Source organism: Octopus bimaculoides, chromosome 3, assembly GCF_046866305.1.
Source record: "Octopus bimaculoides isolate indiv1 chromosome 3, ASM4686630v1, whole genome shotgun sequence".
NCBI lineage: Eukaryota > Metazoa > Mollusca > Cephalopoda > Octopoda > Octopodidae > Octopus > Octopus bimaculoides.
The window spans coordinates 21,916,409-21,941,705 of record NC_142930.1 but is presented as its reverse complement, the minus strand read 5'-3'; the positions used below and the strand labels follow the sequence as shown (position 1 = coordinate 21,941,705).

The 25,297-nt window shown below is 37.1% G+C and overlaps 1 protein-coding gene across 1 annotated transcript in view; it reads right to left on the bottom strand.

Moving 5' to 3' along the window:
* Positions 1-319: 319 nt before the first annotated feature.
* LOC106882770 (uncharacterized) overlaps positions 320-25,297 on the bottom strand; it is a 30,495-nt gene continuing 5,517 nt past the window's right edge. The window contains exons 2-4 of the mRNA XM_014933552.3: positions 20,105-20,185; positions 10,507-10,598; positions 320-2,053 (exon numbers count right to left, since the gene is read on the bottom strand). Coding sequence (XP_014789038.1) covers positions 1,841-2,053; positions 10,507-10,598; positions 20,105-20,185 — 386 coding nt within the window. The 3' untranslated portion in view covers positions 320-1,840. The remainder of the gene's footprint in view (positions 2,054-10,506; positions 10,599-20,104; positions 20,186-25,297) is intronic.

The window sequence follows — 25,297 nt, the reverse complement described above, 5'->3', positions numbered from 1 at the left end:
TATATACATACATACATATATATAAAGTTGATATTGTTTTAAATATATATATATATATATATATATATATATATATATATATAAAGTTAATACTGTTACATATATATATATAATGAAGTTGATAATGTTATATATATATATACTTATACATATATATATATATATATATATATATATATATATACATATATATACATATATATATATATATATATATATATATATATATATATATATATATATATATATATATATATATATGAAGTTAATATTGTTTTAAATATATCGATATTAACAATAATTGAACAAACACAATACATCTGTTGAGTATAGAATTTGCTATAAGTTTTTTAACTGTGTCATGGATGATTTGTTCCTGGTGGTGGTTTATTCATATTTTTTGCAAAGCCATTTACCACCCCAGGTGAAAACTCATGTACATACACATATTTGCTCACTCACACACACACATATATATCTCCACATATATGTGTGTGAGAACTCGTGTGTGTGTGTGTGTGTGTGTGTGTGTGTGCGTGCGCGTGTGCATGTGTGTGTGTGGGTGTGTTAATATGGCTACTATTGGTTTCATACTGAGAGATTTTTCAGCAATTATCATGCTCGCCACATGGGATGTTGGTACATGTCTCCATCTTGGATGAGAATACATGAAACTACACAAGACTGTACAGGATTTGGGGATAAACAAATAAATATACAGATCATGGGTGTCAATTCTTAATTGTTGCTTCCCATGCATTAACCCTGGCCATGTCCAAAATTATAAATATAAATATGAATACACACACATTCTGTATGGATGTCCATATACATATACAAGTGTATTCATATCAACATTTATAAATTTGGACGTGCTAATGCAAGAGAAACAACAATTAGGAGTTGTCTCCCAAAATCCTGTACAATCTCTTCAGCTTTGTGTATTCTCATCCAAGATAAAAATGAGTATCAATGTCCCATGTGACCAGCTTGATAATTAATGAGAAATCTTCTCTCATCTTGAAACCAATGGTAGCCTGTTAACCCACAAATAAAGACTATTATCCATCAGTGCAGTGTTGAGAACTCATTCTCACTGCTCAATATTAATGTATGTGTGTGTGTATGCGTATATTAATGAGCTGAAGCTCACACACACATATATGAATACATAATATGTAATTATATATGTGTGTGTGTGTTTGCGTGTGTGCATGTGTGAGTGTGTGTATGTATGAGTGTGTCTGTGTGTGTGTGTGTGTGTGTATATATATATATATATATATATATATATGTACACACACACACATTCATACACACATGCATATATATATATGTATAAAAAATGTGTATATACATTTATGAATATATATGTAGATTTGTATATTATATATTATGCATATTATATATACATGCAATATATTCATATTTATACACCCATGCACACACACCCACGCACATATTTGTATATATGTTATATATATATATATAATGCGTAAATGTATGTATGTGTACATATATATGTATGCATGTGTATATGTGTGTGTGTGTTTTAATATTCAAATTGACATTGACATTGTTGACAATGATGTTACAGCTAGTAACAATTAGCTACACTAACACTAATTATGAATCTAACTATACAAGGAAAGAACAACAGTTTTGACTAAGTAGAATAGTTCAGATTGTTATAGTTATCTTTTTTGTTGTTGTTGCTGTAATTAATGAAGTTAATAGAAGAGATCATAAGATTGTAACTCGTCAGCATGTCGAATGTGTTGCTTCGCATGTGTGCCTGCCTGATATTTACCAGCAATGTATTCCTGATTGATAGTTTCCATCAATGTTTACCAGTTGCATTTAGTGGCCTATAAACCAGCACAGGTATGGGAGAATGATGCACCACAAAGTCACTGACACTTCCCATGAGGGTCCGTCGTGTATGACCGCGCCCTTTACTTCCCATCACAATCATTGTGGCACGTTCCTGTTTTGCTATGTCAACGATTAGTGGTCCACTTTTTCCAGCTCCAGTTCGGAATTTACCTTTTATCTGCAAGTTTGAAGAAATAAAATAAAAGTATTAATCATAAAAGAGATAAGGAGAAAGAAAAACAAGAAGAAAAAGGGATCAAATAAACATACCGATATATGAATATATAATGATGACAATGTTGATGATGACAATAATGATGGTGATGATGGTGACGATGATAATGTTGATGATAATGACGTTCGTTGCAGCATAATGTTTTCTCAAGAGAAAGAGGATGTGCCCATAACTTTTTCAAGTCCTTTGGGATGAACGAGACTGATTTGGTTTATGTTCAACTTGAACAGCTGTAAGTTGACATCTGCAGGAAAAACGTAGTCAGGAATTTTAGAAGCTTGTCACTCTTAGGAGGGAGGATTAGATGCAGTGATTACATCTGACAGAGGAGTGGGAAATACAGTGTGGGTAACAAAAAGAGGAGACACAGTTATGGCAGTTGGGTATGCGTGGAATTGAAATACAACTAGTTCTGAGGGGTAGAGGCTATATTAGTAGTGTTATAGAACAAGTACAATGAGTATACAGTATATATATATATATATATATATGGCTTAGAGGTTGTAGTGTGGTTGTAAATGAGTATTGCAAATTAGTTAGACTGTTTTCTTTTGGATGAAGCCTAAAATGTGGAACAGTGTGTATCAGCAGTGCTCTCCAAGATATGGAAGTAGTTTTCCAATAAGAGGCAGAATAGGGTTTTGTAGAGTAAATAACTTTTCAGACCAGATGTTTTTTTTCTTTCTGGGATCAAAGAGGAAAGTTAATCTTTGGAATGCAGTTTTTGCTATCATATGAAAGTGTGATTGCCAGGAAAAATCATTAGAAATTGTTGGTTACTCAACATTTCAGGTAATTTTGAGGGTTTAAATATAAAACCTAAGAGGGTGAGTTACAAGACAGATTGTGTATTAATACTACTGACAGGGACTGTCATTGTGTTGATGAGGTTATTATTATTTCTTAGTCTTAGTTCATCCTGTACAGTTGGCTTGTACATTGGGCAGTAAGACATCTCCAATAATCCTGGTTTTGAGCATAGTCCTCTGCATCTTTCCGGATAATGCTAAGTTACTTCAGGTCTTCATTGAAGGTAGTGCACCATGTCGTTTTGGATCTCTCTTTTTCTTTGACCCTCTGGTGGTTCCCATTGCATAGCTGTCTTGTGTATTTGTCCTTCTGGCAGTTGGAAAACATGACCTGCAAGTCTCACTCTTCTTTCTGTCACAATCTCTGCTACTGCCTGACCCAAGACTGGATGTGAAAGGAGGAGGATGTTCAGCTAGCAACCTGTCACCAGAACCACTAAAGAAAACACACTTGTGAGTAAAACTGCAATTGCTACGGAATAGCAAGAAATCTTATTAATTGAGCAGGTGGAGTAGTTACAGCATTGGACAAAATACTTTACAGTATTTCTCTCCTCTTTTTACATTCTTAAATTAAATCCTGAGTTCAACTTAGCCTTTCAACCCTCTAAGGTTGATAAAATGAAATACCAGTCAAATATTGAGGTTGATGTAAACCTTCCACCTAAAATTTAAAACAACTGTTATTATCCAGTGAGCTTGTTAAAAAAGGAAGATCGAAATCACATAATCTGGTGATCTCAGAGCAAAAAGTTGATGGGTATTTATCTCCTTGCTGGCTATATAAACAAATTTTGCACTAAAAGCCTATATGAGAGTTTCTCTAAAGGAATCTACTGCAGTAAAGTTTGTTCTAATAGGACATTCATTTTTAAGTGGGAATAAATATTACCTCTTGGTACATATTAGCCTCTGTTGCTAATATATATTTTCAAAAAATTATTATTATGTTTTAGTTTTGCTTTAATTCATACAAGCTGCACCCATTATCATTATTACTATTATGATCATCATTCTTTTAAGTCAGGCTTTGTTGGAACTCCTGGAGTCTTGCATATGTAGTGAGCTTGCTACCTGCAGCCTACAGTACCATGCTATCCATTCTTTTCACCTATCTAATACTTTCCTGATGATTTTGGCTGTGCCAAAGAGGTAAAACTTTTGTAACAGTTCTACTGGACACTCTATTTCAATTTCCTTTATATTCCTCTTGATGCCTTCTGATGCTGTCCCCAATGACCCAACAGTAATTGGCGGGGGCCAGAATAATGAGACATAGAAGAAAGAATTGAGATGTTATTGAGAAGTGTGTATGGGGTGATAACAGCACACTTGTTCACATGATATTGAAAAGAAAGTGTCGTGGAAGTGCTACTTAGAAAAGTAGCTGAATGTGGAGAATATATAGAAGAGAGAGAGAGTCTTTTCCTATGTAGGCTTAGCAGAGGAATCAGCCATTTAAGTTGACAGTAGTACAGTAAGATAGGACAATTAAGGATATAAAGGCAGGGAAAATAAGCTCATCATTACTGAGATGCTTGAAATATCAGGCAAAATAAGGTATATATTAATCATTTGAATTGTCAAACATGTAATACAAGAAGGCTTCATACCCAATAACTAGTATAGCGCCATAATTGTAAGCTGTTACAAAGGCAAAGAAGATGCACTAGAGAGAGTAAATAATAGAAGCAAGCTGTTGGACCAAGTTTATGATAGTTACAGAAAGAGTTACTGCAAAATTAAGAACAAGATTAACCTAGATGTAGTGCAATATGGCTTTGTACCAGGAGTAAGAAGTAATGATATTATCTTCCTAATGAGATAACATCAAATGAAATACTAAGTTAGAAGTAAGCCTCTATGCCCAGCATTCATAGATGTCAAGAAGGCTTTCACCAAGGTCCCTCACTCTGTTATTTGGTGGACACTAAAAAAGCTAGGGGTGGATGAATCGCTAGTGAAGGCTGTACAGGCAGGTTAACAGCAAAGATAGCCTTCATATGTGGTAGGGAAGCAGGAGTATTAAGAACAAAGAGTACTCACAAAAAAGATTCAGGAGGCTCCCTAAAAACACTCAATAGATTTTGTTACCTAATTAGTAGCTGGGGTGGATACTCTGAAAGCATGGTAGCCAGAGCAAGAACAAGATAGAAAAAGTACTGACAACAAAGCGTATTTCCCTCAGAGTGAGAATCAGATTGTATGATTCTTGTGTGCTATATAGTTGTGAGATCTGGGCCCTGAATGCAGAAGATTTGCTAAGGCTAGAAATAAATAGAGTATGCTTTGCTGTATGTGAACATGAACATAATAATATAAATGTACTGTGAGAAAAGAAGTGTACAAGGGGAATCAGGTGTTGTTTACAAGAGAGAAGGCTATATTGGTATGGGCATGGGATATATATATATATATGGAGGATGTCACTGAATAAAAATGTGCTATGTTCTCCAGATAATATCCGTGGAAGAAGACATAGAAAGACATGGATTAAAGCAGTGAAAACTGATTTCATGATGCTGAACATCACAAAAGAGATGACAAGTGACTGCAACAATTAATGATATGTTGTACTGATGAAAACCAATTCATTCAAGAAAGCTTGGCAGAGAGAATGCTAAGAAGAAGAGAGTTAATGACTGGGATGCTTTCACTGCATTTACCCACTGATACACTCAACCCTTTCTCTCAATATCCTCATTCTAGAGCCTCCCCACCTGGGATACTTTCATTGTATTCATCTTATACTCTCCCAACCCTATGACCCCTCAAGCCTTTCTTTCTCTATTCACACTTATGACATGAGATGACACTGGATCCTCCTCATACAACCCACTTCATCACCCTTACTACTCTCTTCTCTTTCTCTCTCACTGATGAATCATAATCCCTTTCCTTTTCTCTTCCATATTACATCCCTAAACAGTATCTTCCTGTTACTCTTTCCACTACCATCCTTTCACAGCTATAAATCTGTTCCTTTAATCATACTTTATCTCCTTTTAGCTCCTCACCTAAAATCCTCACATTCCTTTTCTTATTCTTCTTTCATTCATGGGGCTTTTTAACTTTATAAGTTACGAGGAAACCTTACCAATCACTCATGACAACACGCATACTGAACATAAACATTTCACTAATTTCGCCACAACATAAATGCTCTTCTACTTGATGAAAATAACTTCTTTACAATTTAGTGTTAATATTTTAGCGATCCAAGGGACGCAACTTAGTGTTAAATATACTAAGTTACTGCCCCTCACAGATTTAAAAAAAAAAAAAAGGTCTCGTAGCCATTTGTAAACAAACCTGATGATTGTGGAATTAGATGGTTATAGCTGGAGCTAAGCTGGTCTAGATATCTTGTTATCAAGATGAAACTTAAGGTAGTCTATTGTAAATAAGATACTGTATATAAAATATTAATAACTCTCAAATGTAATGAATACTTTAATTTATTGATCCTTTCAACAAACGAACAGTATACTATCTAGTCTCTACACTTACTCTTCCCAACTTATCATCCCTGAACCTTTGTTTACAATATTCACCCTCAAGTACTTATATCTGACCATCTTACAATCTCTCATACACTTTTGCAATCTCTACTCACACTCCCAGTTTTCCTGTTTCCAATCACTTCTAATCACCTATCTTGGGAGTCGATTCTAATAATTTTTATCTCCTTCTAGTTTCACCCCGATCACCTATCTTGGGTGTCCATTCTAACTACTTTTTTTTTTTTATCTCCCTCTAGTTTCACCTCTCTCACTCCCCTGTTCCTTCTGTGGCGATAGGCCCCTCATCTGGGATGTCACATGCTGTGATAACTTCTCCAGCGGCAACATAGTGTGTGCAGCTACCAGCCAAGGCTCTGCTACTCGTCAAGTAGCAATTTGTCAAGGTATTGGTCGCTCTCTGATAGGTTCATAGCCGAACCTGTGGCAGTGGAGACCTCTGGCTTTCTTGGCCTCCTGACCATATCCCTGCTCACCGCTATCGGAGTGGAGATGGCTGACCGCAAGTGCGAGCCCCGTGCGTCAGAGTGGCTGTTCCAGCGCATCTCCAAGGCAATGCCTTTTCCATTGTTTGACTTACAGGAAATTGTACCTTTCACTCCTTGAAGTCTACACTAAATTTAGCAAATCAGATTATATGTTATGGGTCCTAGTCTTGTAGGCTGTATGGTGACCTCACTAGTGGTGGTGCAGAACACTCAGTAAAGTGGTTGACTTTAGGAAGAACTTCCAGTCATAGAAACCGTGCCAAAGTAGACATTGGTGCACGTTGCAGCCTTTAGACCCATAAAATGCTATCAAACCATCTAACCCATGACAGTAAAGAACATGGACATTAAATTATGATGATGATGGTGTGTGTGTGTGTGTGTGTATGTGTGTGTGTGTGTGTGTGTGTGTGTGAGAGAGAGAGAGAGAGAGAGAGAGAGAATTATACATTTGCTCTCAAATTTGCCACAGCCATGGACTTTCCACATGGATGCTCGGAAGATGAGTTACAAACTCTGACTGAGTAAGAATGACAATTAGTTTTATTTTTACAATAAAAGATGGATCATGTACCATGACGATAGATTTAGTTTTTGAATTTTGAAATTAACAGTAATCATTTTATCATCTTGAAATGTAATACATTTATGTAATTATGATAAATTCTGCTCTATACTCCCACTCATTCTTTATTTTGAACTTAGCAACCAAAGAGCTCTGTTTCTCTGTATATATCATCTTCCTCCTCCTCCTCCTCCTCCTCCTCCTCCTCCTCATCTTAAAGTCCACTTTTCCATGCTTGCATGGGTTGGATGGAGTTTATTGAGAAAGATTTTCTATGGATGGATGCCCTTCCTATCATCAACCCTCACTTGCTTTCAAGCAAGGTTATATTTCCCCATGGTCAGATATATTTCCGCAGGATATTGGAAATGAATGACATTCATTTACATTACACAATGTCAAGACAAGGACACACACACACACACACACACACACACACACTTTCATTTTGCATCTCTTTTTCCATGCTAGCATGGGTTACATCATTATGTTTGTAAGCTGTTGTTTTACATGAGAATGTTCTTCCTGTCAGTAACTCCTTGTTTTTCAAGTTAGAACTCTTTTATTTCACACATGTGTGAAGGTGCTAAGCAAGTAGGCATAATTTGTTGACAGGAAAAGTTATGATAAAACTGTTCACAGTGAGCAACCTTTGTAGAGCCTATGCATGCATGGGATCTATATATATGCCTGGCATGCATACTTACATACAAACATACATATACATACATACATACATACATACATACATACATACATACATAAACACACACATAATACTCACACCCATATACAAGGATTGTTCTGAAAGTTATGCAAAAGTGGACATAACTTTTTTATCAACAGGCAAATTATTCAAATTGCAGATGTAGGTAGAATAACTCTTCCTGTAATCAGTGTTTCTCAACCACCTTGTTTCTATGGACTCCTCTAATTCCTATTTCACTTGGGTGGACCCCCATAGCCATTCGATGTTTAAAAAGATCCTATTGTATTTTTATAATTAGATATTATTAGGAATTTTATAAAACAATTGTTAAAATACTTTGTGTATTGTAGAAATATAACTATTGTATGGGGAATCTGTAACCCCCCCCCCATGATTTGTTAAGTGAACTATACTAGTTAGCATAAATGAGCATGTGCAGAACAGTCTAAGAAGAGTGTCATATGCGCAGTCATAGTGTACAGGTTGTAGGAATTATTGAATAGAGATATTGTGGAGTGCTTGTTGAAGATACACAGTTGGAGAGTAATAAGAGAACATCAGGAATGTTTGATATTATAACATTCCAGATATAACAGTACAACAAGAAGTCATACAACATGTCAATAACCAATTTATTGCACATAAATTTTAATGGCAAAATCTTGTATGGACCCCAAAGGCAATGTGGACTCTAGTTCAGAACCACTGCTCTCTATAAAAACACTACTCAACATAGTTTCCATCACAAGTGATGCATTTGTGCTATCATTGAACCTAACCCTCATATCCTCTTAGAAAAAAATTCAGGTGTCCCTGCTTCTTCACAGCCACTTTCATCTTGTTCTATACTAGACTAAACAGGTGGAATCTGAGGACACCCAGATCCAAGGTGTATGAAGAAATGAAGGACTATTCATCATCATCATCATCATCATCGTTTAACGTCCGCTTTCCATGCTAGCATGGGTTGGACGATTTGACTGAGGACTGGTGAAACCGGATGGCAACACCAGGCTCCAGTCTGATTTGGCAGAGTTTCTACAGCTGGATGCCCTTCCTAACGCCAACCACTCAGAGAGTGTAGTGGGTGCTTTTACGTGTCACCCGCATGAAAACGGCCACGCTCGAAATGGTGTCTTTTATGTGCCACCCGCACAAGCCAGTCCAGGGGCACTGGCAACGATCTCGCTCGAAAATCCTACAGGAGCCAGTCAGGCGGTACTGGCAACGGCCACGCTCAAAATGGTGCATCTCATGTGCCACCCGCACAAGAACCAGTCCAGGGGCACTGGTAACGATCTTACTTGGCTTGCCGGGTCTTCTCACGCACAGCCCATTTCCAAAGGTCTCGGTCCGTAGTCATCGCCTCGGTGAGGCCCAATGTACGAAGGTCTTGCCTCACCACCTCAGCCCAGGTCTTCCTGGGCCTACCTCTTCCACGGGTTCCCTCAACTGTTGGGGTGTGGCACTTTTTCACGCAGCTATCCTCCTCCATTCTCACCACATGTCCATACCAGCGCAATCGTCTCTCTTGCACGCCACAACTGATGCTTCTAATGTTCAGCTTTTCTCTCAAGATACTTACACTCTGACGGGTATTCACATTGACATTACACATCCAACGGAGCATACTGGCTTCATTCCTTGCGAGCTTACGTATGTCCTCAGCAGTTACAGCCCATGTTTCACTGCCATGTAGCATGGTTGTTCGTACGCATGCGTCATACAGTCTGCCTTTTACTCTGAGTGAGAGTCCCTTTGTCGCCAGCAGAGGTAAGAGCTCTCTAAACTTTGCCCAGGCTATTCTTATTCTAGCAGCTACACTTTCAGCGCACCCACCCCCACTACTAACTTGGTCGCCCAGATAGCGGAAGCTATCGACTACCTCTAGTTTTTCACCCTGGAATGAGATAGAAGTTGTTTCCTGTTTGTTGACCAGCCCAATTTGCCAATTGCTTGATTTGATACCAAAGATGTGTGCAATTTAAATGACCTATTATGCTCACCTTCGTACTGCTATTGTGGCTACCTTTATGTGTGTATACCTGCATGCGTGTATATTTCAATTCAGTAAATTCATTGCCAAGGCTTTGTTTGGTTTGGGGCTACAGGAGAAGACACCTACCCAAGACTGTGAGGGTGAACCCAAAACTCTTTGGTTGTGAAACAAATTTCTTAACTACACAACCATGCTTTTGTACACACACACACCATAAATGATCTTGACAAGCTTATCTCTGACACTTAATCATATCTTTGCAGTTTTGGACAAAAAGAAATAAGTTAATGTTAGTTTCAACCAACCTGGAGTTTTTGCAAATGTTCTTTGCATCTTTCTTCTACTGTGTCAAGTTTTTCATCCATCTCATGGAGAATCTGTTGCAACACTGAAACAGCTACAATTACAGGTAGAAGGAGAGAGAAATAAATTTAACAATCAATAATACATCAATAGTTCTCTATGTCTGCTACATTTCTTAAAAAGTTGCATGTCTACATGTATTAGTAATGCTAATGCATACAAATAAATATGTCTCCAATGATAAACACAGAGGAACAACTGTCATGCTCTGAATGAATCCATCACTAGAATCTATGTGCACACAGAAACAGAACAGACACTAAATAGAGTACAACATGTCTATGTTGTCAAAACACATCGCATGTTGGAATACGCAATAAGGTTTTCAGCTACATAAAAGTACATCATGCATGAAACAAGCCATTTAACTGCCATGGGCTTACTTAATTAGAAATGACCTATGGCTGTACAACAACAACAACCAAATACAGTTGAGGAATAAAATATATATATACACACACACTGAAACAAGATTGTTGTGTGTGTGTGTGTGTATTTTTGCATGCACCTTTGTCTATACATCACATGGTGATTGTAAATAAACATCCCCATCATAAAAGTAGGTTTTTTTCATTTCCAATTTTCTGGGAAAAATATGTCTAGCTATGGAAAAATATTATCTTACTTGGAGACAAGTGACAGTTGGTGACAGAAAGAGCATCCAGTCATAGAAATCATCCATCAACAAATTCCATTTGATCAATGCAAGCTTGGAAAAATAATCATTAAATAATGATGACCGATAGAATAAGTACTAGGCTTACAAAGAATAAGTCCTGGGGTTGATTTATTTGACTTAAGGTGGTGCTCCAGCATGACCGCAGTCAGATGACTGGAACAAATAATAGAATAAAAGAATACACACACACACATCGTCCAACCCATGCTAGCATGGAAAGCGGACGTTAAACGATGATGATGATGATGATGATGATGATGATGATGATATCCATGCCCCGTCTACCCCATGCCAGCATGGAAAACGGATGTTAAACAATGATAATGATGATATATATATATATATATATATGCATAAATATACATAGATACATACAAACATCATCATCATCATCATTAATGTCTGTTTTCCATGGAATGGATGGTTTGACTGAAAAACTGGTAAGTTAGGGAGCTGCACCAGGTTCCATTCTGGATTTGGTATGGTTTATGCAGCTGGATGCCCTTCCTAACACCAACCACTCCAAGAGTGTAGTGGGTACTTTTTACATGCCACTGACATAGGTGCCAGTTACATAACATCATCATCAGCTATGACTACGATCTCACTTGACTTGACAGGTTTTCTCAAGCACAGTATATTACTAAAGGTCTTGGTTACTTCATAAGACCCAGTGTTCAAACAGTGTTTTTTATGTGCCACCAACACAGGTACCAGTTATGCAACACTGGCATTGGGCATGACTACAATGTCATTTTATATATATATATATATATATATATATATATATATATATATATATATATATATATATATAAGCGAAATCATGATGGCACTTGTACCAGTGGAGCACTAAGAGCACCGTCCGAACGTGATCGTTTCCAGAGCAGCTGTCTGACTTCCGTGCTGGTGGCATGTAAATAGCACCAGTGTGATCATTATCAATGTCGCCTTCCTGGCACTTGTGCCAGTGGCACATGAAAAGTCATTCGAGCGAGATCGTTGCCAGTGCCGATGGACTGGCTCCTGTGCAGGTGACATGTAATACACCATTTCGAGCGTGGCCTTTGCCAGTAAGACATCCGAGCGAGATCATTGCCAGTGCCCCTGGACTGGCCCTTGTGCAGGTGGCACGTAAAATACACCATTTCGAGCATGGCCGTTGCCAGTACCAGCCTGACTGGCCCTCGTGCCGGTGGCATGTAAAAGCACCCACTACACTCCCGGAGTGGTTGGCGTTAGGAAGGGCATCCAGCTGTAGAAACTCTGCCAAATCAGATTGGAGCCTGGTGTCCCCTCCTGGTCCACCAGTCCTCAGTCAAATCGTCCAACCCATGCTAGCATGGAAAGCGGACGTTAAACGACGACGATGATGATGATGATATATATATATATATATATAAATATATATGTATGTATGTATGTGTGTGTGTGTGTGTGTGTGTGTGTGTGTGTGTGTGTATAATAATATAAATAATATATAAATATATGCATATATCCATACATAAATGTACATACCTACATATATATGTATATATACATGCATATATGAGTACAGGACATAAAGAAAATGTTAAACACAATGAAAAACGAAAACATAGAAAATGAACTTTTTTTCGAACAACGAAAAAAACAGCGAAACGAGACATGCAACATAAAGAGTATACTCCTTCGTCAGTTGTCCCTGTTTCATGTACTCTGTGTTTTGAAGGCAAGGACAATACACGACTTCGTTGGAACAGTCCTTTCCCCAAAGTAAATTAAATAAAATTTGGGATTCTTTGCAGAGGGTGAAAGTGTTAACAAGAACAGGACAGTGAGAACAAGACAGTAAAAACAAACGGTGAGGGCTGTTGAGCCAAGACAATAGAAAAATTATTATGAATGCTAGGTAGACGAGCCATGAGAGGAGACAGGAAAAGGCACGTCTTTTCTTTAGGAAGGAAGTGGACAGAAAGAGAGATCCCCTTTCATCACATGTCAGTGACGAGAGTCAAGGAGGAAGAGCGAGAGAGAGAGAGAACGGTGAAAGGGAGAGAAGAATAGGGAAAGGGTGGGAGAGAAAAACAGAAAGGATGAAGAACAAGAGAAGGAGAGAGATAGACAGAGAAGAGATAGTAACACACACACACACACAAGATGTCACTAAATTCATTTCTGCACCAGATTTCACCAAGCAGCATGTAAATCTATATGATGTCAAAAACTCTGATAACAGTAGTAATACTCTGTGGCTACTACAGTTGATACTAAGAGTTTTCCCCACAATAATTGGCTTCATATCGAGTAGAGAGAAATCAATATTTTCCCAACAATTATTTTATCAAGACAAACTAAAGCTACAATATTATTGATTTATTTCCAAACCTCTGTCTATCTATCTGTCTGTATGTTTGTCTGTCTCTCTTTCTCATTATTTCTCACACGTCTCTCTCCCTATCTCTTACACTCTGTCTCTCCCTCTCAACCTATCTTCGTTTATTTGCCTGCCTGCCTGCCTGCCTGCCTGCCTGCCTTTCTCTCTATTTCTAATCAGTGGCTAATATACAGTTTCAGTTCCTACATGAATACTGAAACATCAAAAATTCCACATTAGTTATGTAAAAAAAAAATGGCATTTTATTATTCTTGTTGTTGAGCAACCCTGGCCTGTTGGAGAGGTAGTCTACAGACATTTTCTGCCTCAGGATATTTTCAACTTCAGTCAGTTTAAGGATTATGTTTAATAGCACTGGTTCTGAACTCGGGGAATTGGGAATACAAGTTAACAATCAAAGTAGCTAATGTACAGATGAGATTGCAATATCCTGTTTCATGCAATGTTATTTAGTTCTAGAATGACCAAACATTACATATATGTACCATATGCTGTTTGTTTTAATAAGAATAATCCACTCTACAGTAGGCACAAGGCCTGAAATTTTTTCGGTGGGTGGCGTCTGGTTGATTACATCAACTTCCAATGCTCAACTAATACTTATTCTATTGACTCTGAAAGGATGCAGAGTGAAGCTAACCTCAGCAATATTTGAACTCAGAATGTAATGACGGATGAAATGCTGCTAAACACTTTGTCCAACATGCTAACAATTCTGCCAGCTTGCTGCCTGTTAGTCTGTAAATAACACATTTAGTGTTTGTTGTTGATAAAGCAAAGACAGAGATGCATGCAATCTTTGATCCAATGATGTCATTCATCGCTTGAAGTGTGCCTGCACAAATTTGAAGTGGGAGAATTTTCTCCTGGGACTATCTTTGCAGTGGAAGGTTTTCTCACATCCAAATGCACTTGAACATGTTAAATACAACTTTACATGAATATATTTTATTTAATGCTGTTCATGCAACATTATTTATCTAATTCTAGCTTGCCCCAAACTTCACATATATGAGCAAATGTACTGTATACTATTTTGATATATATAATTTCATTCTTATCCAGCTGTGAATTTAGTGTTCATTGCTGATGAAGCAATGGCACAGAAATGCATGTGACTTACAATCCACATATTTGGAGGAGACATTTCTCCTGGGATTACATCTACAGTGGAAGGTCATTTCATGTCTGAATGCCTTCAAATGTTTTAAGGCTTTACACAAATGAATAAATATATAGATATGTGCACACAGGGTGAAGAAAGTAAAATTCCCAAGGGTCGTACTGAAACAAGAACAGTGACAACAATAACAATAGCTACTATAACCAGAAACTATTGAAAATCTACAGTAAATAAATATCTGTTAATATATTTATCTATCTGTCTGTCTGTCTGTGTATCTCTCACTGTCTGTCCCTATTGACATAATTGTGTGTGTGTGTGTGTGTGTAATGTTATTAGTGTTAAGTGCTGGATAAAATGCTTAGTGGCATTGATTTTGTTTTCTGACCTCAAATTCCCCTGAGGTTGACTTTGCTTTTTATCCTTTTCGGAAAAATCAAATAAGTACCAGTTGAGTACTGGAATCAATGCAATCGACTAGAACCCCTCACCTCAGAATTTCAGGCTTGGTGCCTATTATTATTATTATTATTATTATTATTATTATTATTATTATTATTATTATTATTATTATTAATAATAATAATAAGACAGTGAGTTGGCAAAACTGTTAGCACATTGGACAAAATGCATAGAAGCATTTTTTCAGTTTTTTACATTCTGAGCACAAATTCTGCCAAGGTTTATTTTGCCTTTCATCCTTTTGGAGTTGAATAAATAAGTACCAGCGAAACACTGGGATCAATGTAATCGAATTATCCCTAACCCTAACCCAAAATGGCTGCCCTTGTGGCAAAGTTTGAAACCATTATTATTATTATTATTATTATTATTATTATTATTATTATTATTATTATTATTATCATTATCATTATCATTATTATTATTATTATTATCATAGATGTTGCACAGTATACAATATTGTGAGGTTGTTGATTGAAGACATTGTGTCTACTGGGGCTTCGTACTGTTTGTCAAGTCACAACAAGGACCTCAAACAGATAGTACTTTACACAATATGTGTCCAGTTCCAAGTAATGCCGGCTTTTGCAATAGATCTAGATTGTAGGGCATTTCTAAGGTTTTCAAATGTTTTTTTAGATTGGGTGGTATTGAACCCAATGCTCCGATGACAATAGGGATAACCTTTATGTTTGACTTTCATAGCTGCCACATCTTAGCAATCTTTATTCTTAGATCTCCATATTTATCAACCTTTTCTCTTTCTTTCATGATAATATGTTGATCTCCTGGCACTGCCACAACAATTATTAGGCACTCTTGTTTGTCCCTCCAAAAGGTTACTATATCCAGCCTTCAGTGCTCCAACATCCTGTGTCTGTCTGAAAATCAAAGTCCCAGAGGATTTTTGCCTTCCCCTTTTTGTCCATTACCTTTTCCAGTGTATGTTGGTACCAAGCACTCATAACCTCATAGCCATACTTACGGCATAGTAGCCAGTGGAGGTTTTGGGCTACCTTGTTGTATCTACATTTGTACTCTTTGTGCGCAGGACTTTCCCAAGCACTAACAATGTGAGTCATGCTTTCGACCCTCTTCCCAAACATTCAGCAGAGGCCTGTTGCACTTGTGCGGTATATATTCGTTTTTACTGAGTTGGTATTCAATGCCTGGTCCTGGGCCACGATGATTAGGCTTTCAGTATTCTTTTTAAGTCACCCTTGTTGAGCCACTTCCATGATGCTTCCTGGTCTTATAATTTGTTGGTGTCACGGTGGAACTGACTATGTAATTCCATATGGAGTAGGGTTTCTTCTCTCTCGTTGGCTGTTCTTGTTCAGAATTCATGAGCACTCTCAAGTCCATTTTTGCTAACTCTTTCTGCACTAGCAGCATACTGCAGCAGGTCTTTTTGTTGATTACCAAATATTCTGCCATGTTTCTTCTTTCACTGCTGATGCACTCCCTTACGCTAATCAGCGCAGGTCCACCCTTACCTCTCTTCATGTAGAACCTGTGTACATTTGCCTTAGGGTGGAGGGCTCCATGCATTGTCACTGTCTTTCGAGTAGTGCGATCGAGTTGATCAATCTCCGCTTGTGTCCATCTCAGGATGGGTGCTCTATAGCGGACTACAGCAACAGCCCATATGTTGATGGCAGTCACAAGGTTTTTTGAGTTGAGTTTTGAGTTCAAGTGAAGTTTGAGGACCTTGAAATATGCAGTGATGACCTTGTCTTTCATTTCTCTGTGCAAGATATTGTCCAGCTCCAGGATCCCAAGGTACTTGTTCCCACCATCATCCGGATCTTCCATTCTCTCTCCGTTTGGCAATTCTATGCCCCTACAGTTTACTCTTTTCCCCCCGCTTCAAAGTAAGCATTGCGCACTTTGAGATACCGAATTCTATCCCTATATCCTTGCTGCACATTTGCACATAAACGATGATGATGATGATGATGATGATATATATACAGTGTTCTGTATGAATACTTTTTTCACCCCTAAATATTTATAATTGAATATAAATTCATTAGTTACTATAGTTTATTAGTTTCTTTTGCATATTCTTAGTTTATGCATGTGTATGCAAATATAGTATTGGTATATCCCATTTATGTTCATTAGAAATTAAATAAATAAAGAATTTTGACATGTACGAATATTTATTTCCCCCCCCCACTGTATATATAAATTAATATCAACAGCTAGATGCAATGTAATACCATAATGGAAGAAATTAATTGTCACTAAGAGTGACCAAGGATGCTGAAGCACCTACAATGTTAATGATGTAAGCTGAGTGCAATATATACATACACACTGATTCTTCTTCAGATGAATTTCTGATTGGAGATATCTTACATGTTTCTCCTACATGTACAATTTTATAATTCCTATTAGCAAAATTAAATATATATAATGAATAAATAATACCAAAATATTTTCCAATCTCTTGCTTTGATACACACACATATAGATATGTATAGATCAAACAAACTCCAGTGAAGCTGGTGTTGGTCTGTGTTGGCCAGACTTATATTATGTAGTAAAACTGATAAAATAGAGTACAATGAACTTGCTGTGAGAAGTGAAATAGCCAATGTTTTGAACAGAATCTTTCTTCAGGGAAAAGTTGAAAAGAGAGAAATTAATGAAAATCAGCAGAGTTTTGCATCTTCCTTCTCCTCATCATTATTTAATGTCTGTCTTCCATGATGGCATGTGTTGAATAGTTCGACAGGATCCAATGAGCTGGAAGACTGAGTTGATTTGCACTGTTTGCTTTGGCATAGTTTCTATGGCTGGATGCCAACTACTTTACAGAGTGCATTGGGTGCTTTTTGCCTGTCACTGGTACCAGCGACAAAGTAATTTACAAAACAAAGTAAAAAAGACCTCTCAACTGAGTGGGGTTGTAGCAGAGGTGGGTAGCAGCTTTCTGTCAAGCGTTGAAAAGTTAAAGTGTGATAGGATAGGCATGAGTGTCTTGTTATAGAAGAGATACATGACTACCTTGGATTATAAAGGAGTAGGTGGGAGTAGCTTGAAAGAACACAAAGACATTGGTGGTGAGGTGTCAGAAAGTACAAGAAGGTGAATATAAGAGAGCGTATGGGAGAAGTGCAAAAAAAGAATACATTGGAAAAATGTTATATTGTTACAGAAGACTAGATGGAGTGAATGTCACGTAACATATTCGGATATACATAATATCCTTATGAAATATAAAAACATGCTAAGATAGAGTTGTTGAGTCAAGTTATGTATATCCCAATATGTTATGTAACATTCACCCCATCTAATCTTCTGTAACAATATAATATTTTTCTAATGTATTTTTTTGATGTATTCTTTTTTCACACTGAGGAGAACAGTAACATGCAATTAATTTAATTATAATTAAATTAATTTCTAATTTTTTTTACCATGTTATTTACATGTTAATATTACTATTCGAAGCGATCATATGCATGGATTAAATACTTTTTAAACTTTTAACACCTTTTCTTCTCCACCTTTAATGATTTGCTGAGTTTCTATAGGATATGTGTTCAGTAAATGCTCATTACACACCTTATACTTGTAGCATTTTCATATTTGAAAAATTCTTACAACTGTAAACTACTAATGTAATTTGAAACATCTTTATTAGAAATCGACCTTGGAACCCCACAAAGTAAGGGATGAAATAGAATTCAACCTTTTCTCATAAATATATATATATATATATATATATATATATATATATATATATATATCATCATCATCATCATCATCATCGTTTAATGTCCGCTTTCCATGCTAGCATGGGTTGGACGATTTGACTGAGGACTAGTGAACCGGATGGCTGCACCAGGCTCCAATCTGATCTGGCAGAGTTTCTACAGCTGGATGCCCTTCCTAACGCCAACCACTCCGAGAGTGTAGTGGGTGCTTTTACGTGCCACCGGCACAGGAGCCAGTCCAGTGGCACTGGCAACTATCTCGCTCGAATGATTTTCTAACGTGCCAGAAAAGTGATGCTGGTAACGATCACGCTCAAATGGTGCTATTTACATGCCACTAGCACGGAAGCCAGACAGCTGCTCTGGCAATGATCACGCTCGGACGGTGCTGTTAGGGCTCCACTGGCACAGGTGCTGGTCATCGAAAATGGTTCAATTACGATTTATACACATACATACATATATACGATATATACACATACATACATATATACATATATATCATCATCGTTTAACATACGTTTTCCATATATATATATATATATATATATATATATATATATATATATAGAGAGAGAGAGAGAGAGAGATACAAGCACAGACACATACACACACTCAAATTTGGTACAAAATTAGAAGTTAAAATGATGATGATGATAATGATATATCTCAATGCATGATCTGATGTCTTGTATTTCTTCAGAAAGTTCGCTATTTTTTTGAAACAGATAAGGGAGTGATGGTAATGAAGAATAAAGTGTCTTGCTTGGAGACACAACAAAATCTCTGCTGTGACTTTGAGCTCCTGAAGCAGCCTAATAGTTGAACTTCTGAAAAAATAACTCATTTGGTTATTTTATTTCAACAAGAATGGGGAGAAAGGTAAAAATAATTTACTGCCTCCCCTCCATCTGCTCCCTGGCCAGCACCATTATAGTGTACCAACAGGGTTTTCTGATACACTTGAACAACACACTGCTGTGCAGATGATTCATTTTCTTTAACTTCTGCACACTGGTGTCATTAATTTGCATCCTAGACCTCCCTCTTATGCTAGAGTCATACTACTTTCAAGAAACGGGGATCTTAAAAATATTTTTCAATGAGGCTTACAACAATCTAGGTGACTTTATCAGGACAAATGAAATACAATAAGAAGATATTTACTTACTTGGCATGAGAATACTAGGGTATTCCAGTATATGGATGAGTACCACAAAGTCATCTTTCCGTTGTAGGTTATCAAGGTACCCTGAATAAAGAAGAGGAAACATAATCAGTTATCTACTAAGAATGTTATCACAGCTTTGTAGTTTTTGTACAGAAATAAGAATATATACCGAAATCTTAAAAGAGTTATTGAGATACCACTAAAGTTGGCAGTATGGGCAGGATCTAGTCTGATTTGGCATGGTTTTCTACAGCTGGATACCCTTCCTAGCACCAACCACCAGAGTGTAGTGGGTGCTTTTACGTGCCACCGGCATATACATACACATATATATGCATGCACGCACATACATTCACATGCACACATATATACATACATTGGGCAGAGCATTTTTCTACTATAATTCTGGGATGACCAAAGGCTTGTGAGTGGATTTAGTAAATGGAAAGTGAAAGAAGCCTGTCATATATTTATATGTGTGTGTGTGTGTGTGTGTGTGTGTGTGTGTGTGTGTGTGTGTTTGTGTCAACTTATCTTGACATCAGGTAATTGGTGTAAATAATGTCATTCCTTTCCACCAATCTGTGAAAAGCATGTCTTGCTATAGGGAATTATTAACTTTCATGGAAACAAGTAAGAGTTGGTGACAGGAAGGGCATCCAGCTGTAGAAAATTTGCTTTTGTGAATTCCATCTGACCTATGTAAGAACGATGACAATGATGATGATGATTGTATATGTATACTATGTGTGTGTATGCGTGTGTGTGTGTAAGTCATCTCAAAATCCACAAGTTAGGGAAAAATGCACTCATATATCTGTCAATAGAGTGGATAAATTATCTGAAGTGTGCAGTATTATATATCCACCATCATCATCCTTCGACCAACTTACAGTTGGTTGGAATTCTATTGACAATCCCTTTCCACACTACACATTCCTGCTTTGCTGTGTTCAGATCTCTAATATCCAGCCCTGAGTCCTGAGATATAGTATCTGGAAATGTCAGTTTCCTGGAGAAAACACTTCCAGAGGGATGAGATAATCTGCTACTCTGCTCGATGTCAGTGGCCAGCAGATTGTAGCCGTTTCTGCTTTAGCTTGAGGCATATTGGTATAAGATTTCCGTAGATGTTACTAAGTATTGGGTGTGATCTCCAACTGATGTTCTGTATCTTTCTAAGCAGGTTGGTATATGTTCCAGATAGTTGTTTTTCTAAGAGAGCCAATAAGGTCCAGTTGTCTGATCCATAGAGAATAACTGGCTCAATCAGTGTTCTAAATATTTTAACTTTTAACGTGGGTGAAAGGTTTGAGTGTCAGATCTTATCACGTCTGTTACATGCATCCCAAGCAAAAGCTTTGTGGATGCGAAAGTCCTTTTGGGAATCTACTACGTGTGATCCAAGATATTTGAAGTCATCAACGTCTTTGATTGATATATTATTGAGCGATTTAAGTTGAGGTAACTTGGAGGAGGTTGTGATAAATTCTGTCTTACTCTCATTGCAGTAAAAGCTGACCTTCTTTGCTGCTTTCTCCAGTGCTTGTAACAAAGATTCTGCATCTTTAACCCTTTAGTGTTCAGATTAATCTGTTAAATGTAATACTTTTTTCATTCAAATTGTTTTGAATTAATCATACATTATCTTACAGCTTTGAAGTTTCGACGGTGTGATAGTTTATTCTTAGACTGTCAATGTAGGTTAGGTGTGAGAGGCTAGATATGGCCAGTTTGAATGTAAATCATGTAGGATATATGGGCCGGATATAGCCGGCTTAAACACCAAAGGGTTAATACAATGGGATACCAAGGCAAGATCGTCAGCAAAGTCAAGATCAGTTAAATATTGTGCACAATGCCAACTGCACTGGCAGGGTTTCAAAAGGAGTCTCTTTTCCATGCCATCTAGGAAAATGCGTAGAACATAGTCGAGAATAATGATGAACAAGAAAGGAGCAAGTGTGTTATCCTGCAGAACACCTGCTCCAACTTCAAAGAAGTAAGAATTATATATCCACTAGATGTACCTGCTATGACCTGTTAGGTCACAACCACTCCAAGTTGAAAATGTCAATGTGCAGTGGGAAAAGAAAAAATACTATTTCGAACTTGTAATACAATTCTTAAATAATATAGTTCTCCCGCCTTTGGTGTGACAACATAAACACGACCAAGTGTTTCTTCTTTGAAAACGTTCAAATGGATCTTCAACATTTTTTCCTCGCTTTCTTCTTTGCCATTCTTTGTTACTACTGTTCCAAGTGAAATACATGGGTACTTCAGTATAAAGTAATGCTTTTTGCAAAGTCACCACTCTGTCGATGTCGTTTGTTGACAGCCATATATATATCCTTGTTATTTCTGAGCAATATTCTCTGTTTATCTGGTAGATGAACTTGCAGGTGCTCTTTCATGAATTGAAAATCCTAAAATGGATGCAACTACTTCCGATGGTCCAATATACTCACTCATCCATTAGATATTGACTAATTTCATTATTGTTTATTTGAACAACAGCTTGGTCATTTCCTTTCAACATGTTCTTGATGACATGCTTAAATGACCTCACTGAGGCAACAATTTCAACATTGCAGTGACATTTGAATGTTCTTAAAAGAGTTTCATTATAAGGTACAACCCATTTGTTGTTGGTTTTTTTCCATTCTTATGAGATTCAGCTCCTACCATTGCAATTGATCTTCTTATATAAAGAGATAGCCTCTCTGTCTGTTTTCTGCCTTTTGATTAAGATGATAAAGATTAATATTTTATTTAAAATAAAATAGTAATTTTTCCCTTTAAGAAAAAAAACCCCAAAAAAACCTCAAGTATCCGTGATTCAAAAATATCTCATAAAAATATAGGGAGACATTCCAAAAGTTGTATAAATGATTAAGGGGAGAAAAAAGAGAGGAAAAAGGATGGATGGACAACAACTCTTTGAAGTGTTGGCATTTTCAACTTGGTTTGTTTTTCTTAAAGAGGGAAATAACTATTTTACTTGTAATCATTTTCATCTTAATCAGAGGACATGAAAACAGACAGACTTTGAGTTTTAGAATAATATAAATTACAGCTGATCTTACCAATCGGTTTCGTGCTAGGGATTCAATGGAGTGTTTGGTAACAATCCAATTATGTAACCCTGCGCTCATCAGATGTAACCATATTTCATTCCATACCTGCTACCTCTGATGAGTGTAGGGTTATATAATCAGATTGTTACTTATACTCCATTGGATACATATGTGTGTGTGTGTGTACATACACACACACACACATATAGAGAGAGGTACATACATATGCTAGAAGTAATGAATGAAGAAAAGAGTATAAAGATACAGAAGATAGAGTATAAGCAGTTTATTGAATTCAAGCATGAAATAATGTGTCAAGTGAAACCATAAGCTCCGTTTAGTTGTGATTCTGGCTGAGCTAATAAATTATATATAAAAATATCTATAAGAATATTGGAGAATTAAGATCACACCAGTATAAATATTTAGTTCCTACATATGCTTCCCTGTTGTAGTTACTTGGGACACCAAGTGTTAAAGAACACTGTATGCCCCAGAGCAGATGAGGCAACTTGCTCCAAGGTGAGCAAGAATGATAAATATCAGTATTTCACTTAATTTTGCTTCACATGTACTATGTCACAGTACATCAACAAATGTACTTTACATTATTTGCATATATGCCCGAGACAGGTGATTCATTTCATTTCAAAGATCAATATCTATCATTCCTGCTGACCTCAGGGCAAGCTGTCTCACATGGTCCAGGACATTAAATGTTCATTTGATGTTGCGTAGGGAGCTTTCCCAGGACACTGTCCCTCAGCAAATTGGCATAGAAACAAAACACAAATGCTATGTATGTGTGACTGATAATGTTTAAATAAATAAATAAAATATATAAATATATACATACACATCAGACGTTAACCCTTTTAAAACAGTTGATGTAAATTTATGCACACAATGTACATGCTTTAAATTGGTCAATGTAATTATATACCGCCAGACTTAGAACCTGTCGCCTGAGTTAATACCAGTCCACCTACCAACTGATAGACTGATTAGATGTTTCATGTTAATATTACATCCCGACAGGCTAGTCCTGCCATTCTGGCAGTGTCAACTTCATCATTCCTGTTTTGTTGAATTTATGTTCGCTTGCATCCTATCACTCCAGCTAAGTCAACTTTATCATCACGTCCTGTTTTGTCAACTTTACGGTTGTCATGTCCTGTTTCATTGAATTTATGGTCATCATGCCAAGCTACACCAAGCTCCACCACCTTACCAGTTGTTTCTTCTGGTTTGGACGATGACTTGAAGAGTGAGTATTTTCCTAGTTCAGAATCAGAGGATTCCGATAGCGATGATGATATTCTGGTGAATCAAAGGTACAGGTGGTCAGCAGTGAATGGCCCTGGACAATAGAATGTTGTGTGGTGAGTGAGAAATAATTCTGTCCGACGGCATGGGTTTACTGGTACGCCTAGCATAAAGGCAAACCTTGAACATAGAAGTTTGCCATTGGAAATCTTCCATGAGTTTTTGATGGATGAATGTTACAATATATATTGGATGAAATGAATGGCTATGCTGAAAACCATCCTCAGCATGTCAGACCTGGGCAAGGCAGTGATTGGTTTTCAACCACAGGGGACAAAATCAAAGTTCTGCTTGCCCTGCTAATACTGATGGGCATCGTGAAGAAACTGACTCTGGCATCATATTGAAATCTGGATCCAGCCACGTCAACATGTTTCTTTCCAGAAACAATGCCACGTGATCGATTTTTGGCATTTCTTTGAAATCTACATTTCAACTCAGGTGAGAACCAGGATGACAGGCTGCACAAAATATGTCGTATCATTGACAAAGTGGCTGAAAATTTCAGAATGATGTATGTCCCCACATAGAGTTTGTGGAAATTCAAGGGAAGGCTCTGATTCAAACAGTACAACCTGACCAAATGTGTTTGCTTCGGAGTAAAGGTTTATAAACTATGTCAGTCAACTGGTAAAGCCTATGGGTACATGTGGAATTACAAAATCTCCACTGGTCAGGACAGATTGGATCTCCCAGCATTTACTTGTGGGCAGGGTCAATCACTCAGATCAGCTGGCGATGACACAGAAATTGGTGAGAAAATTTGTGAAATGGTACAAAAAAATTT